This window comes from Mytilus edulis, chromosome 5, assembly GCF_963676685.1.
Source record: "Mytilus edulis chromosome 5, xbMytEdul2.2, whole genome shotgun sequence".
NCBI lineage: Eukaryota > Metazoa > Mollusca > Bivalvia > Mytilida > Mytilidae > Mytilus > Mytilus edulis.
Genome location: NC_092348.1, coordinates 90,516,324 through 90,529,301, shown reverse-complemented (window position 1 = coordinate 90,529,301; position 12,978 = coordinate 90,516,324). Strand labels below are relative to the sequence as shown.

Below are 12,978 nucleotides of genomic sequence, written 5' to 3'. Positions count from 1 at the left end.
TCAAAATAGTGTCTGAAATATTTTTAATTTCCAACTTGTTTAATATAGAAAGTGCAAATAGGTTTTCTATGGTTTAAATACAATATTACAAAACATTTCTACAACTTAAACTATTCCAATTGCAGTTTTCCGATACCATCCAGACACAGTAATACAATGACTTATAAAAAAAAGTTAACTGACTTTCTTATCTTGTCTTGTGTATAACAATCTGTTTTGTCTAACAATAAAGTCTACTCATCTTTTATCAAATTTAATTTCTTTAGTATTAATAGCCTTGTTCTGCTTTGGAGAAAATTGAATATCATCAGAACGTTTCTAATATTGAATTCACTCATAGTATCTGAACAAAAACACCTTAAAAGCTAAGTGGCTTTGAGGATAAGATCTAAATAAAGTTATATCCTGAAATTTCATAATGGTTCATGTTAGATACAGGCTATCAATTTAAATGGTTGAAAAAAACTGCCTTGTGGGAGCAAAGCATGGTATAATAATCTTCTAGAACAAAAATAGTCTTATTGTGATCTTCTTGTTTATTTCTTAAGCATAAGACAAGAAATAAGACTCCTTTTACTAATGTAAATTATGACTAGACAAAATTCAATATCGTTGTGATTTATAATTTTCAAAAGGTTTTATCATAAGTGAAATTTTCCCAGCTTATTACCAACATTATTTGATGGCCTTCAGACCACCTGAAATTGGTCAAACATTGTGCTACATATGTAACTCTGCAATGATGCACAATGGACTATATCTTTGGGACAGGTATTGGACTGAAAACTCTCCTAGCAGTAACGAAAAAGAAAAAATGTTCTGAAATCTATAATTTAATAGATTTAAAGCCTTTATTGTTTCTGTTGTGTTAAGAGCATAATAAGTTAAAATAGCATCTAATATAAGTATGAACAGACACTTACCTTCAATTTTAAGACTGTTGTACATAAACTTGATTGCATCTTTCTTCTAATTTTCAACCACCCATAGATCTACAAATTGTGTTTTGAGCCTTTTGCCTACCTATCTGATGTTAGCTCAGGTATAAATTAGATATATGAGTAAGTGTGTGACCTACCTGCAGTATTTGAGTTGGAGATGATTTTGTCTCTTGAATGTACTTCATCTGTCTGTATGTGTTTCTGTAAACTTTTCCATCTTGGATCATTGGTTGGATCTACATTGCAAACCTAAAAATAAAATTGAGATACGTTTTAAATACAAGTATTAAATAACTTAACATGATCAATGATTTGTGAAAATGAGGTTAAGGTATGATAAATAAAGTCAGACCGACATGTACATGAGTTATCCATGCATTAAAGTTGACATATTCTTTACAGTATCTCAGATAAACAGGCAAAACCACAAATATTTAGCATTGACCAATGAACCATTTAAATGAGGTCAAGGTCACATAAAACCTGTTATTTCTGATAGTATCTAAGATATGAACTTTGAACCACTGAACCTTAAACTTGTTGACTGATTCTTGAAATGAACTCAGTTCAGGTCAAGTGAATCTTGTCTGACAGACGTACATGAAAATCTAATGAGGGTAGTGATGCATATGCAAAATATAGTTATCCTATTACAATATGACACTTTATGCAAAGAAAAAGGTCACAGCTGCTGGGCTTGTTTACCTTTCGTTTGAAGGTCTTACAATATGAGTTAAATTGACTAAGACCAGTAGATCAGTTTGAAGAGGTGGATACAAACTGCAATTTGGTCAAATATTTAAGCAATTGGTATAGTGAAAGGACAAAATTATTCAAATATGCAGACATATTTAGTTGGTAACATAGCTTGTTAGAACTTTTCTTTAATCTTTTATTGCATTTTCAATCAGGACAATATACACGAGATAAAGATGTTTTATTATATAAAATTCCATATGAAGAAGGCATAGACTAACAAGAGTGCACACGCTGAAATGTCTCGCCTTCTATACTAATCATTGATATTATGTTGATAGTCCTAAGTATAAAGTTAAGCTTTATAACAACTGTCACATAAACTTAACATTAACCAAGATAACTAAACAAAGACCAATGAACCTTGAAAATGAGGTCAAGGTCAGATGAAACATGCCAGGCAGACATGTACAGCTAGCAATGCTTCTATACAACATATATAGTTGACCTATTACTTATAGTTTAAGAAAAATAGACCAAAACACAAAAACTTAACACAGTGCAATGGACCGTGAAAATGAGGTCACGGATAAATAAAACCTGTGCGACTGACATAAAGATCATAAAATATTTCCATAAACCAAATATAGTTAACCTATAGCATATAGTATTAGATAAAAAGACCAAAACTCAAAAACTTAACATTGACCACTGAACCATGAAAATGAGGTCAAGGTCACATGACATCTGCCCGCTAGACATGTACACCTTACAATCATTCCATACAACAAATATAGTAGACCTATTGCATATAGTATGAGAAAAACAGACCAAAACACAAAAATTTAACTATAACCACTGAACCATGAAAATGAGGTCAAGGTCAGATGACACCTGCCAGTTGGACATGTACACCTTACAGTCCTTCCATACACCGAATATACTAGCCCTATTGCTTATAGTATCTGAGATATGGACATGACCACCAAAACTTAACCTTGTTCACTGATCCATGAAATGAGGTCGAGGTCAAGTGAAAACTGTCTGACAGACATGAGGACCTTGCAAGGTACGCACATATTAAATATAGTTATCCTATTACTTATAATAAGAGAGAATTCAACATTACAAAAAATTTGAACTTTTTTTTCAAGTGGTCACTGAACCATGAAAATGAGGTCAAGGACATTGGACATGTGACTGACGGAAACTTCGTAACATGTGGCATCTATATACAAAGTATGAAGCATCCAGGTCTTCCACCTTCTAAAATATAAAGCTTTTAAGAAGTTAGCTAACACCGCCGCCGCCGCCGGATCACTATCCCTATGTCGAGCTTTCTGCAACAAAAGTTTCAGGCTCGACAATAACTAACTGGTAGGTCATCAGAAAATTTGTGAATACACAAAAAAAAACACTGAGAAATTAAAGAACCTTAGTGAGCGCTCTCACATACCCTACGTCCCCACATTGTCATTGGAGAAATAAAATAAGTGTAAGAAAAGAAAATTGTATAAGAAAAAAAAATTGAATCATAATTTTCTGTCAATATGCACATCTAAATATTATGTCCTTATTATCTACAAAGTTTCATGAAATTCTGTTGTGTGGTTTCAGAGGAGTTGCGATGACAAACTGTTGCAGAAGTACATTGAAGCAAATAAGTTCAAAGGAGCATAACTCCTACAAAAATAAAAAATCGTAATTTCCCATCAATATGCACATCTACAGAGTATGTCCTTATTATCTACAAAGTTTCATGAAATTCTGTTATATGCTTTCAGAGAAGTTGTGATGACAAACTGTTGCAGCAGTACATTAAAGAAAATAAGTTCAAAGGGGCGTAACTCCTGGAGAAAAAAAATGAATCGTAATTTCCTGTCGATATGCACATCTACGTAGTATGTCCTTATTATCTAAAAAGGTTTTGTGAAATTCTATTGTGTGGTTTCATAGGAGTTGCGATGACAAACTGTTGCAGTAGTACATTAAGGCAAATAAGTTCAAAGGGGCACAACTCCTACAAAAAAAATTAAATCATAATTTCCTGTCGATATGCACATCTACATATTATGTCCTTATTATCTAAAAAGGTTATGAAATTCTGTTGTGTGGTTTCAGAGGAGTTGCGATGACAAACTGTTGCAGTAGTACATTAAAGCAAATAAGTTCAAAGGGGCGCAACTCCTATAAAAAATGTTGAATCGTAATTTCTTGTCGATATGCACATCTACATATTATGTCCTTATTATCTAAGAAGGTTTCATGAAATTCTGTTGTGTGGTTTGAGAGGAGTTGCGATGACAAGAAACAGGACTGACGGACGGACTGACAGGTCATTAACATGATACCTTCGGCAACTTCAACCAGACATAGTTCCTAATTTGAGTCAGGGGTAGCAAAATAATTTTGGACACAACAATGTTAATTAAGATTTGACTTTTGATTTTTGGTGCTTTAACACCATTTTAAGCACCGCATTTAGGCTATTTCATGGCTGCCAGTTTTTATTGGTGGAGGAAGCTGGAGTGCCTAGAGAAAACTATGACCTTCGATAGAAGAACTTATAGTCCTTGTCAATCAAAATTGGAGTCAAGTGCACCAGGAGGAGCAAGGTAAGAACTCACAACCTCAGTGTTGACTGGCTAGTGATTACAGTAGTACCGTAACTACTTTGACCACTCTGCCACCTATTCTATAGAAACAACAAATAAAACTAGAGGCTCTCAAGAGCCTGTATCGCTCACCTGATTCTACTTGGGTTTTTGAAATCATATAAAAAAATATAAAATTTGGCTAAAAGTGACAACACAACCTCATTTATAAGGAAAGGAACATGTTTAATTTCATTCAAAAGTCCCCCACTGGCGGCCATCTTGGATGACAGATCGGCTACAAAGTAACAACACTTGGTCAGCACCTCATAAGGAACATTCATGTCATGTTTGGTTTTATTCCATTCAGTGGTTTTCTAAAAGAAGTCATTTGTATGCATTTCCCATAGGGTCCTATGTTAAACTAAGTCCCCTGCTGGCGGCCATCTTGGATAATGGATCGGCTACAAAGTAACAACACTTGGTCAGCACCTCATAAGGAACATTCATGCAATGTTTGGTTTTATTCCATTCAGTGGTTCTCTAAAAGAAGTCATTTGTATGCATTTCCCATAGGGTCCTATGTTAAACTAAGTGCCCCGCTGGCGGCCATCTTGGATAATGGATCGGCTACAAAGTAACAACACTTGGTCAGCACCACATTAGGAACATTCATGCCATGTTTGATTTCATTCCATTCAGTGGTTCTCTAAAAGAAGTCATTTGTATGCATTTTCCATAGGTTCCTATGTTAAACTAAGTCCCACGCTGGCGGCCATCTTGGATGATGGATCGGCTACAAAGTAACAACACTTGGTCAGCACCTCATAAGGAACATTCATGCCATGTTTGGTTTCATTCCTTTCAGTGGTTCTCTAAAAGAAGTCATTTGTATGCATTTCCCATAGGGTCCTATGTTAAACTAAGTCCCCCGCTGGCGTCCATCTTGGATAATGGATCGGCTACAAAGTAACAACACTTGGTCAGCACCACATTAGGAACATTCATGCCATGTTTGATTTCATTCCATTCAGTGGTTCTATAAAAGAAGTCATTTGTATGCATTTCCCTTAGGGTCCTATGTTAAACTTAGTCCCCAACTGGCGGCCATCTTGGATGATGGATCGGCTACAAAGTAACAACACTTGGTCAGCACCACATAAGGAACATTCATGCCATGTTTGGTTTCATTCCATTCAGTGGTTCACTAGAAGAAGTCATTTGTATGCATTTCCAATAGGGTCCTATGTTAAACTAAGTCCCCCGCTGGCGGCCATCTTGGATAATGGATCGGCTACAAAGTAACAACACTTGGTCAGCACTCCATAAGGAACATTCATGCTATGTTTGGTTTCATTCCATTTAGTGGTTCTCTAGAAGAAGTCATTTGTATGCATTTCCCATAGGGTCCTATGTTAAACTAAGTCCCCCGCTGGCGGCCATCTTGGATGATGGATCGGCTACAAAGTAACAACACTTGGTCAGCAGCCCATAAGGAACATTCATGCTATGTTTGGTTTTATTCCATTCAGTGGTTCTCTAAAAGAAGTCATTTGTATGCATTTCCCATAGGGTCCTATGTTAAACTAAGTCCCCTGCTGGCGGCCATCTTGGATGATGGATCGGCAACAAAGTAACAACACATGGTCAGCACCTCATAAGGAACATTCATGCCATGTTTGGTTTCATTCCATTCAGTGGTTCTCTAAAAGAAGTCATTTGTATGCATTTCCCATAGGGTCCTATGTTAAACTAAGTCCCCCGCTGGCGGCCATCTTGGATGATGGATCGGCTACAAAGTAACAACACTTGGTCAGCACCTCATAAGGAACATTCATGCCATGTTTGGTTCGTTTCCATTCAGTGGTTCTCTAGAAGAAGTTCAAAATGTAAATTGTTAACGACGACGACGACGGACGACGACGGACGACGACGGACGACGGACGACGACGACGGACGACGGACGCCAAGTGGTGAGAAAAGCTCACTTGGCCCTTCGGGCCAGGTGAGCTAAAAATAATGGTGCTTTGAAACACCCAAGATATATGTGAATGACTCAGAAATGTTTTACTCCAATGAAATGTAGCATTAATTTCCTGCAACTGTCAAACTCAAGGAAACTTTCTTTTTAATTAGGAGACAACACATGAACTGTTTCTGCCCATTTTGATGTGTTGCTGACTCATTGATGCAAGACCCTGTCTCCTATAATACACATTGCACTTTCTGAATGTCTGACATTCATCAACATTTTTCAGAGTAAAAGTGCAGCTTAAATTTATTTCTGTAATAGAATTTCTGTTATTATCAACCTAAAGAAATTTTAAAAAATGCATTACCATAATCGGTCTTGACAACAAAAGTACAGAAAACCTTACAATCCAATCCCATTAAACAATAATATTCAATTCTTTTGAGAAGATTTGTAATGAATGTGTAATTCTATCTTGAGTAAATTCTGACAGAGACCATCATATGAAATGATTGACAGCTATACTCAACACCCTGATATATGCAGAAATGCTAAAAAAAGTAATATTTTTAAAAAGACTTCAAATCCATTTTTGTCCTATATAAGTCGTTTATTTCGTTGTCATATATTTAAATGAACAGACTTACATGACAAACAAAATTATCCCCAAGCAAAGCACTAAAAAAAACATCAATGTCATATCAAATTGTGTTTCATATAGGAATACATTTTAATGTCTCTTGCGAGTTTCAGACAGCTAGTTCATCTGGTATAGTTTAGTTTAGACCATTTTTCAACAAACTAGATCAAACAGGAATATTACATTTCACTTAATTTTTTCCAGTATCATGTGTGTTTTAACATATAAAATTAAAGCCAAAAATAATGGTTACGTGATGAAAATCCCTTTTATCTCTGTCTTAAATTTCTTTTATAATGTTTTTTAAAGACTTACTATGGATACAATGAATATAATGGTTTCAGACATTTTATAAACCAAATACCATTAAGGCATACATGTATAACAAATCAATTCTTGCCAATACTTTTTAAATATTTTTTTAGTTCTTGAGTTTATATTTTAGAACACATTTCCTATCTGATAAAAATTCTAAGAAAAACACAAAAGACAAATAAAGGGGACAGACTTAATTGGACTAAAAGGAAATGTAATGTAACTGGTTTATCAATTAATAGTCTGCTCTGCACTATTTTCAGTGACTTGGAAAAGTTCTAATAACAATATATAAACATTGATGAATGAATGTAACATCATTGCCTGTTATAGCTTATATATATGATGTCTTTCTGACTGGATTACTTTATTGGGTATGTCAAAATAGGTATAGAAATATTGTCAACCATTTTGCACTGTGTCATACCATAGGTTTGTTTTTCTGTTTCTGGATAAAGTATAAAATACAGACAGCCTGTAAATAAACTACTATCAATTTCACTGGGCTTTGATTGTATTCTAATAAAAAGAATTAAAAGCCTTGAAGACATTAGTTAAGACAAAAGAGTTCTGTATTACAGTATTAAATCAATCTGCTTAGATACCAAGTCAGAATCATGTTTTTTCCACATATGCTTTACTAGTTTTTTTGTGCTTAGGATTTATTTTTTCCTCTTATGTTATTTATCTGGTGATATGGGTACTTGCAGGACTTTTTAAAAGTTGTAAATTGTAATGTGAAAAATAAAAATAATAAAAGCAAAGTGTTTGAGTCATTTTGTTGGTAATAAATTTGGCATCTATCACATTTTTAACACATTCAACCTTTTTCCAAAGTTTTTAGGGGTCATGTTAAGAACAGCTACAACTTACATACTCTGTTATATATCATTCAAACATAATAATAAATGTCTTATTCAAGCTTTGGTGTTTTTTCTGAAGGGGTTTTCTGCAGACAGGGAAGACCCTAAATCACATCTCTGAAGGCAAATTATCTTCCTTCTTAGGAAACCCTGCATGTTGATTTATTTCCCATTCAGATTAGAAGTAAACTAATCAGATTTAAGAAAAAAAATTGGCTAAAACTTAACTGGAGAATAGGCTTGTTATCTTCAACCCATTCATTATAAAATGTAAATTAAGTGAATATTTCTTTCTTTATTTTACAAAACTGTTTCCAATATATACAGGATCAGTTTATTTAAAAAAAAAAATTAAATTAAAATCAATTTACTTTCATTTTTTCTTCAACTTCATTAAACAATTAATACAATAAAAAATAATTAAGAAATAAATAAATGAGGATACGTGGGAAATATGTCAATGGGACAGCAACCCTAAGGCAATAATTTAGGAAACAGATGATGCACCTGCTTTCATATAACATTATAAAGAGACATTATTTAAACTCAAAAAAGGTTTAAGTGACACTGCCCAAATTTGTACTTGATCTGATTTGTCAAATTGTGGTAATTAGCATTGTGTATAAGTTTCATTACATTTGGTTGAGGCAAACTAAAGTTGGAAAACAGAAACAAAAAATTCAACAATTTTTCCATTTTCAAAGGGGTGTGATACTTGAACGATTTTAGCACATTATTATTAAGACTATTCTTATTAATGTAGATTCCATAAATCATTTCAAATCTGACAAGACTTAAATAATATAAAACAAAACTTAAATAAACGAATTGGAATCAGTATTTCTGTCCACATCCAAAATGAAATGTTTATTTTGTTTGTGTAAAAAGAACAAACTATTCTGAAGCATTATAAATCATCTTTTATCTGAACTGTAGAAATATGAAGTATTTCAAATTAAAAAATATCATAATTTTTTACTGTCAGACAAAATGGACACTTATTTAACTGAAGCTAAATGGGAGTCATGAATTTAATGTTTAAATGGTGTGATCTTTCCAAAAGGTGCCAAAACAAGTGTAAATATGATGGACTTGTCAGATCCCGCTCACCAATTTCCCATCATAATAGGATAAAAAGATTCTATGAGTAGCAACTAAGGATAAATACTTATATCTATTTAATGATAATTTCCTTTGTAATTTCCTACCAATGACCAGAACTATTACACGTCTTTCAAACCAAAACAGACAATCAATAGAAAACATATAAATTCTGATTAAATCTTCTCCTCAAGTTGACTCAGCAGACAGAGGAATAGAGAACTCTTCTGCAACTAGTTCTGTCAGACAAGAACAAGTCATTTTAGAATAAAGCTAAAACAGTTAATTTGAATTATCATAGACATTTTAAACTGAAATATAATTTGTAAACTGGTATTCCCTGCAGTAATGCACTAAGTATCACTCTAATGATGTAAAATGTGCAGAGGTGAACCAGTCTGAAATCTGACCAATCAGCTACTGCCAATTAGGTATAATGTTGTTCATAACATTTGTAAAGGAGGGACTCCATTAAATAACTGCATTAATTTTGACAAAAGTTGAAAGTAGTGCTTAAATAATTCATAGCTATTAGAAATGTGCATGAGTTCAATTATTTAGATATCTGATAGTTTAAAAATCTCTCATTTTATATGGTAGAATGAAAGACTAAGTAAAAACTTCTCAAAGAATATGGAAATGTCATGTGGAATTATGGAACACATCAAAGTTAAAAACTACACACAGGATGATGGTTTGTAAAGTAATCACAATTGGATGGCAAAAATTGTAATTGAAGTTATTTTCTCATTTTGTAATGAACTGACAATTGTTATTTTGAAGTAATAAATGACTTTTTGACCTATTGCATGAAGTATGCATAAAAAGACCAAAACATGAAAACTTAACATTTACAACTGAACAATGAAAATGAGGTCAAGGTCAGACGACACCTGACAATTGGAAATATACACCTTACAAACAATTCCATAAACCAATTATAGTAGACCTATTGCTTATACATTGTCGTATCTGAGATATTTACTTGAGAGTGAAATGTATTAACATTGTTTACTGATCCATGAAATGTGGTCAATGTCATGTAAAACTGTCTGACAGGCATGAAAACCTTGCCAGATATGCACTTACTATATTTAGTTATCCTTACAATGTATTCAAAATCAGAGAGATTAAATGAACATTACAAAAAAATCTTAATTCATTTTTCAAGTAGTCACCAGACCATAAAAACGAGGTCAAGGACAATTGACATATGACCGACAGAACTTCATAATATAAGGCATCTATATACAATGGATTAACACTGCCCAGGCCTTTGCCGCAACTGCACTGTGTCTAAACCACACCGGCAGAATTTGATCGGACTCGATGGTATCTAACGTCCGGCACAATGACGGAACATCAATAGACAGAAGAAAGATAGGTTTCTCCTTATTTTCTTATTTTTTTAATGATATCGAAGAATATATATACATATACAACTATTTTCTATTGTGAGATGCAATATTTTCTACAACCGTTCTATATTAACGGAGAAATAAGTCAAAATGCATGTCAAAATGACGAATTGAGTGAACCTTGCCTCGAAATTGTTTAATTTCTCTTTAAATTGTTCACATTGTACGGAAAGAAAGGTAACGGGAAGATAGATACTGACACGGAGATTGCAAAACTAGTCATTATGAGCATCTCAATACTTGTATTCATGTGTATGGAACGAAAGAAATGGGTCATGTCAAATAAAAATACACCGGTTTCGTCATTGTTGTTTACTACACAACACCCGGTTTCGTCTATATATATCACCCGGTTTTTTATATTTTTTTAAAAACCAACAATTTATGAAAAGCAACGTTAACACGGATCTGAACATTGTCTTTCGAAAGAATTTAAATATATATGTATTATAAAGTAAACTTGGCGTGTTTACATTTATTTACATAGGTAATTATAGTACTACACATTTTCCTAATGAAAGTCGTATCCGTTATTTCACTGATCTTCAAACTAATTTTAAATGGAATATAATTACTCAATAGCAAACACTGATATCTAATTATTTTTTTAACATTAACATTATGATATTTTTTTTATATAGCTTTTGAGATACATCGCAGTATGTGACCCCCCCCCCCTTTTTTTTTTACAAAGAAAACCTAATTAACGCTTAAAAAACAAAATTTAAAACATCACCTTAAAGTATGCAGAAGTTAAAATTTATATTACTAAGAAGTGTGTAAATTTTGATGCAATAATGATTAACCATTTTGAGATATGGCGCGACATGTTTAAAAAATCACACTCTTGTTTTACTTACAAAGTTCTGTAACTCAAACAGATTGAATTTGATTTTCACTTAAAGGTTTACAAATCGTTTGACCTTTTCAAGAAATGACTTTGTTAAGTTTCATGAAAACTAGATAAGCTGTTCTCAAGTTACGGTGCGACATGTTTACGCTGGACAAAAAGATAGACGGATAGCTAGACGGACGGACGGACGGACGGACCGAATGACTGATAGATGAAGGAACGGACGGATGGAAGGACGAATGGACAGACGGGTGTATATAATAATACGTCCTGTCAAAATTGGGATGGGCGTGTAAAAACGCAAAGAAATGGAAAAAAAAATCGTAATTAAAGGTCAATAAGTTTTATTAGGATATCGGCCAAGTCGATTTATTTGTATATTTGTCTGCCTTATCATTTTCCTATATAACTTTTATATATATTTGAGAAAAATGTATAGAAATCGATAAAAAGAACTTGATATTCGGCATTTATTATAATAAACATAATCCAACTCACATAATCCGATTTCTTGGGTGTCCCTGTTTTCTCATTTCTTACAATATTTTAATTCGTTATACACTTTATAAGATAAGTGGCGAATCTAGATGACGTATAGGTTGCACGCCCCGACCCCACCTTCGGTTGCCAAAACTATATTGATTCCTGCTTTTAACGATTTTGTAAAGCAAAAAATAATCAAAATATTGTTCGACTCCCTACGCTCGGCGGTATGTACAAGTTGTTCGAAATACGCCCACTTTGAAATAAACTGAATCCGTCTGTCCGTATATATATTGTCAAAATATATTGACCAACGTCAGTGTACGATCATCATAACACAATGGCGACAGTACAGACTCGTTTTTTTTTAATAATGTTAACAAAATATTATTATTGAATTTTATCGATGACCTGAGACTATTATACTAATTTGTACATAGCAGTATAGTTACAATTAGTGATAAATAAATTTTATTTTAATGCATGTTAGTTGTAATCCTACATTCTATGTCGATTATGCATGCATATACATTTGTCTTATCATCAACGTTTATCCTTAAGAAGATTTATTTTTAACGATGGTAGAAAAGATTACATACATAGAATGATTAGATTACTTATAAAGGTGTCCATTCTTTTGTGCGAGAAAATCACATATCAATTGTGTGTTTCGATTTTTAAGACCGTAAACTTTAATTTCAAGTTTAAACATGTTCAACATATTTTCCCATAACTCATATAGAAAACGCATATTTAAAGAGCTTTAATCTCAATATGCTGTTAAAAAAGTTCGGAATGCAAAGTAAAATTAAAATATTTGAGTTCTATAAGAGTAGGAATTTACTTATTATTTATTTGAATCTGAGACTCATATAAATAATAAGCCGCTGTCCGGTGAACGAACTTGTTTTCGAACGACCAACAAAACTCCTTTTGAACTCTGAAATTAAATAATCAATTATAATGTAATGCGATTATGATTTTTTTTATTTGACCAAACCGGGTTATGCATTTTGAAATATATGACGAAACCGGGTTGTATACATTGACGAAACCGGCCAGTTCCATTTTGACATGACCCATTTCTTTCGTTCCATACACA

The 12,978-nt window shown here is 33.1% G+C and overlaps 1 protein-coding gene across 1 annotated transcript in view; it reads right to left on the bottom strand.

Moving 5' to 3' along the window:
* LOC139524791 (ATP-dependent RNA helicase DDX1-like) overlaps window positions 1-12,978 on the bottom strand; it is a 188,436-nt gene that overhangs the window by 125,058 nt on the left and 50,400 nt on the right. Inside the window, exon 20 of the mRNA XM_071319873.1 lies at window positions 1,079-1,190. Within this exon, the coding sequence (XP_071175974.1) occupies window positions 1,079-1,190 (112 nt within the window). The remainder of the gene's footprint in view (window positions 1-1,078; window positions 1,191-12,978) is intronic.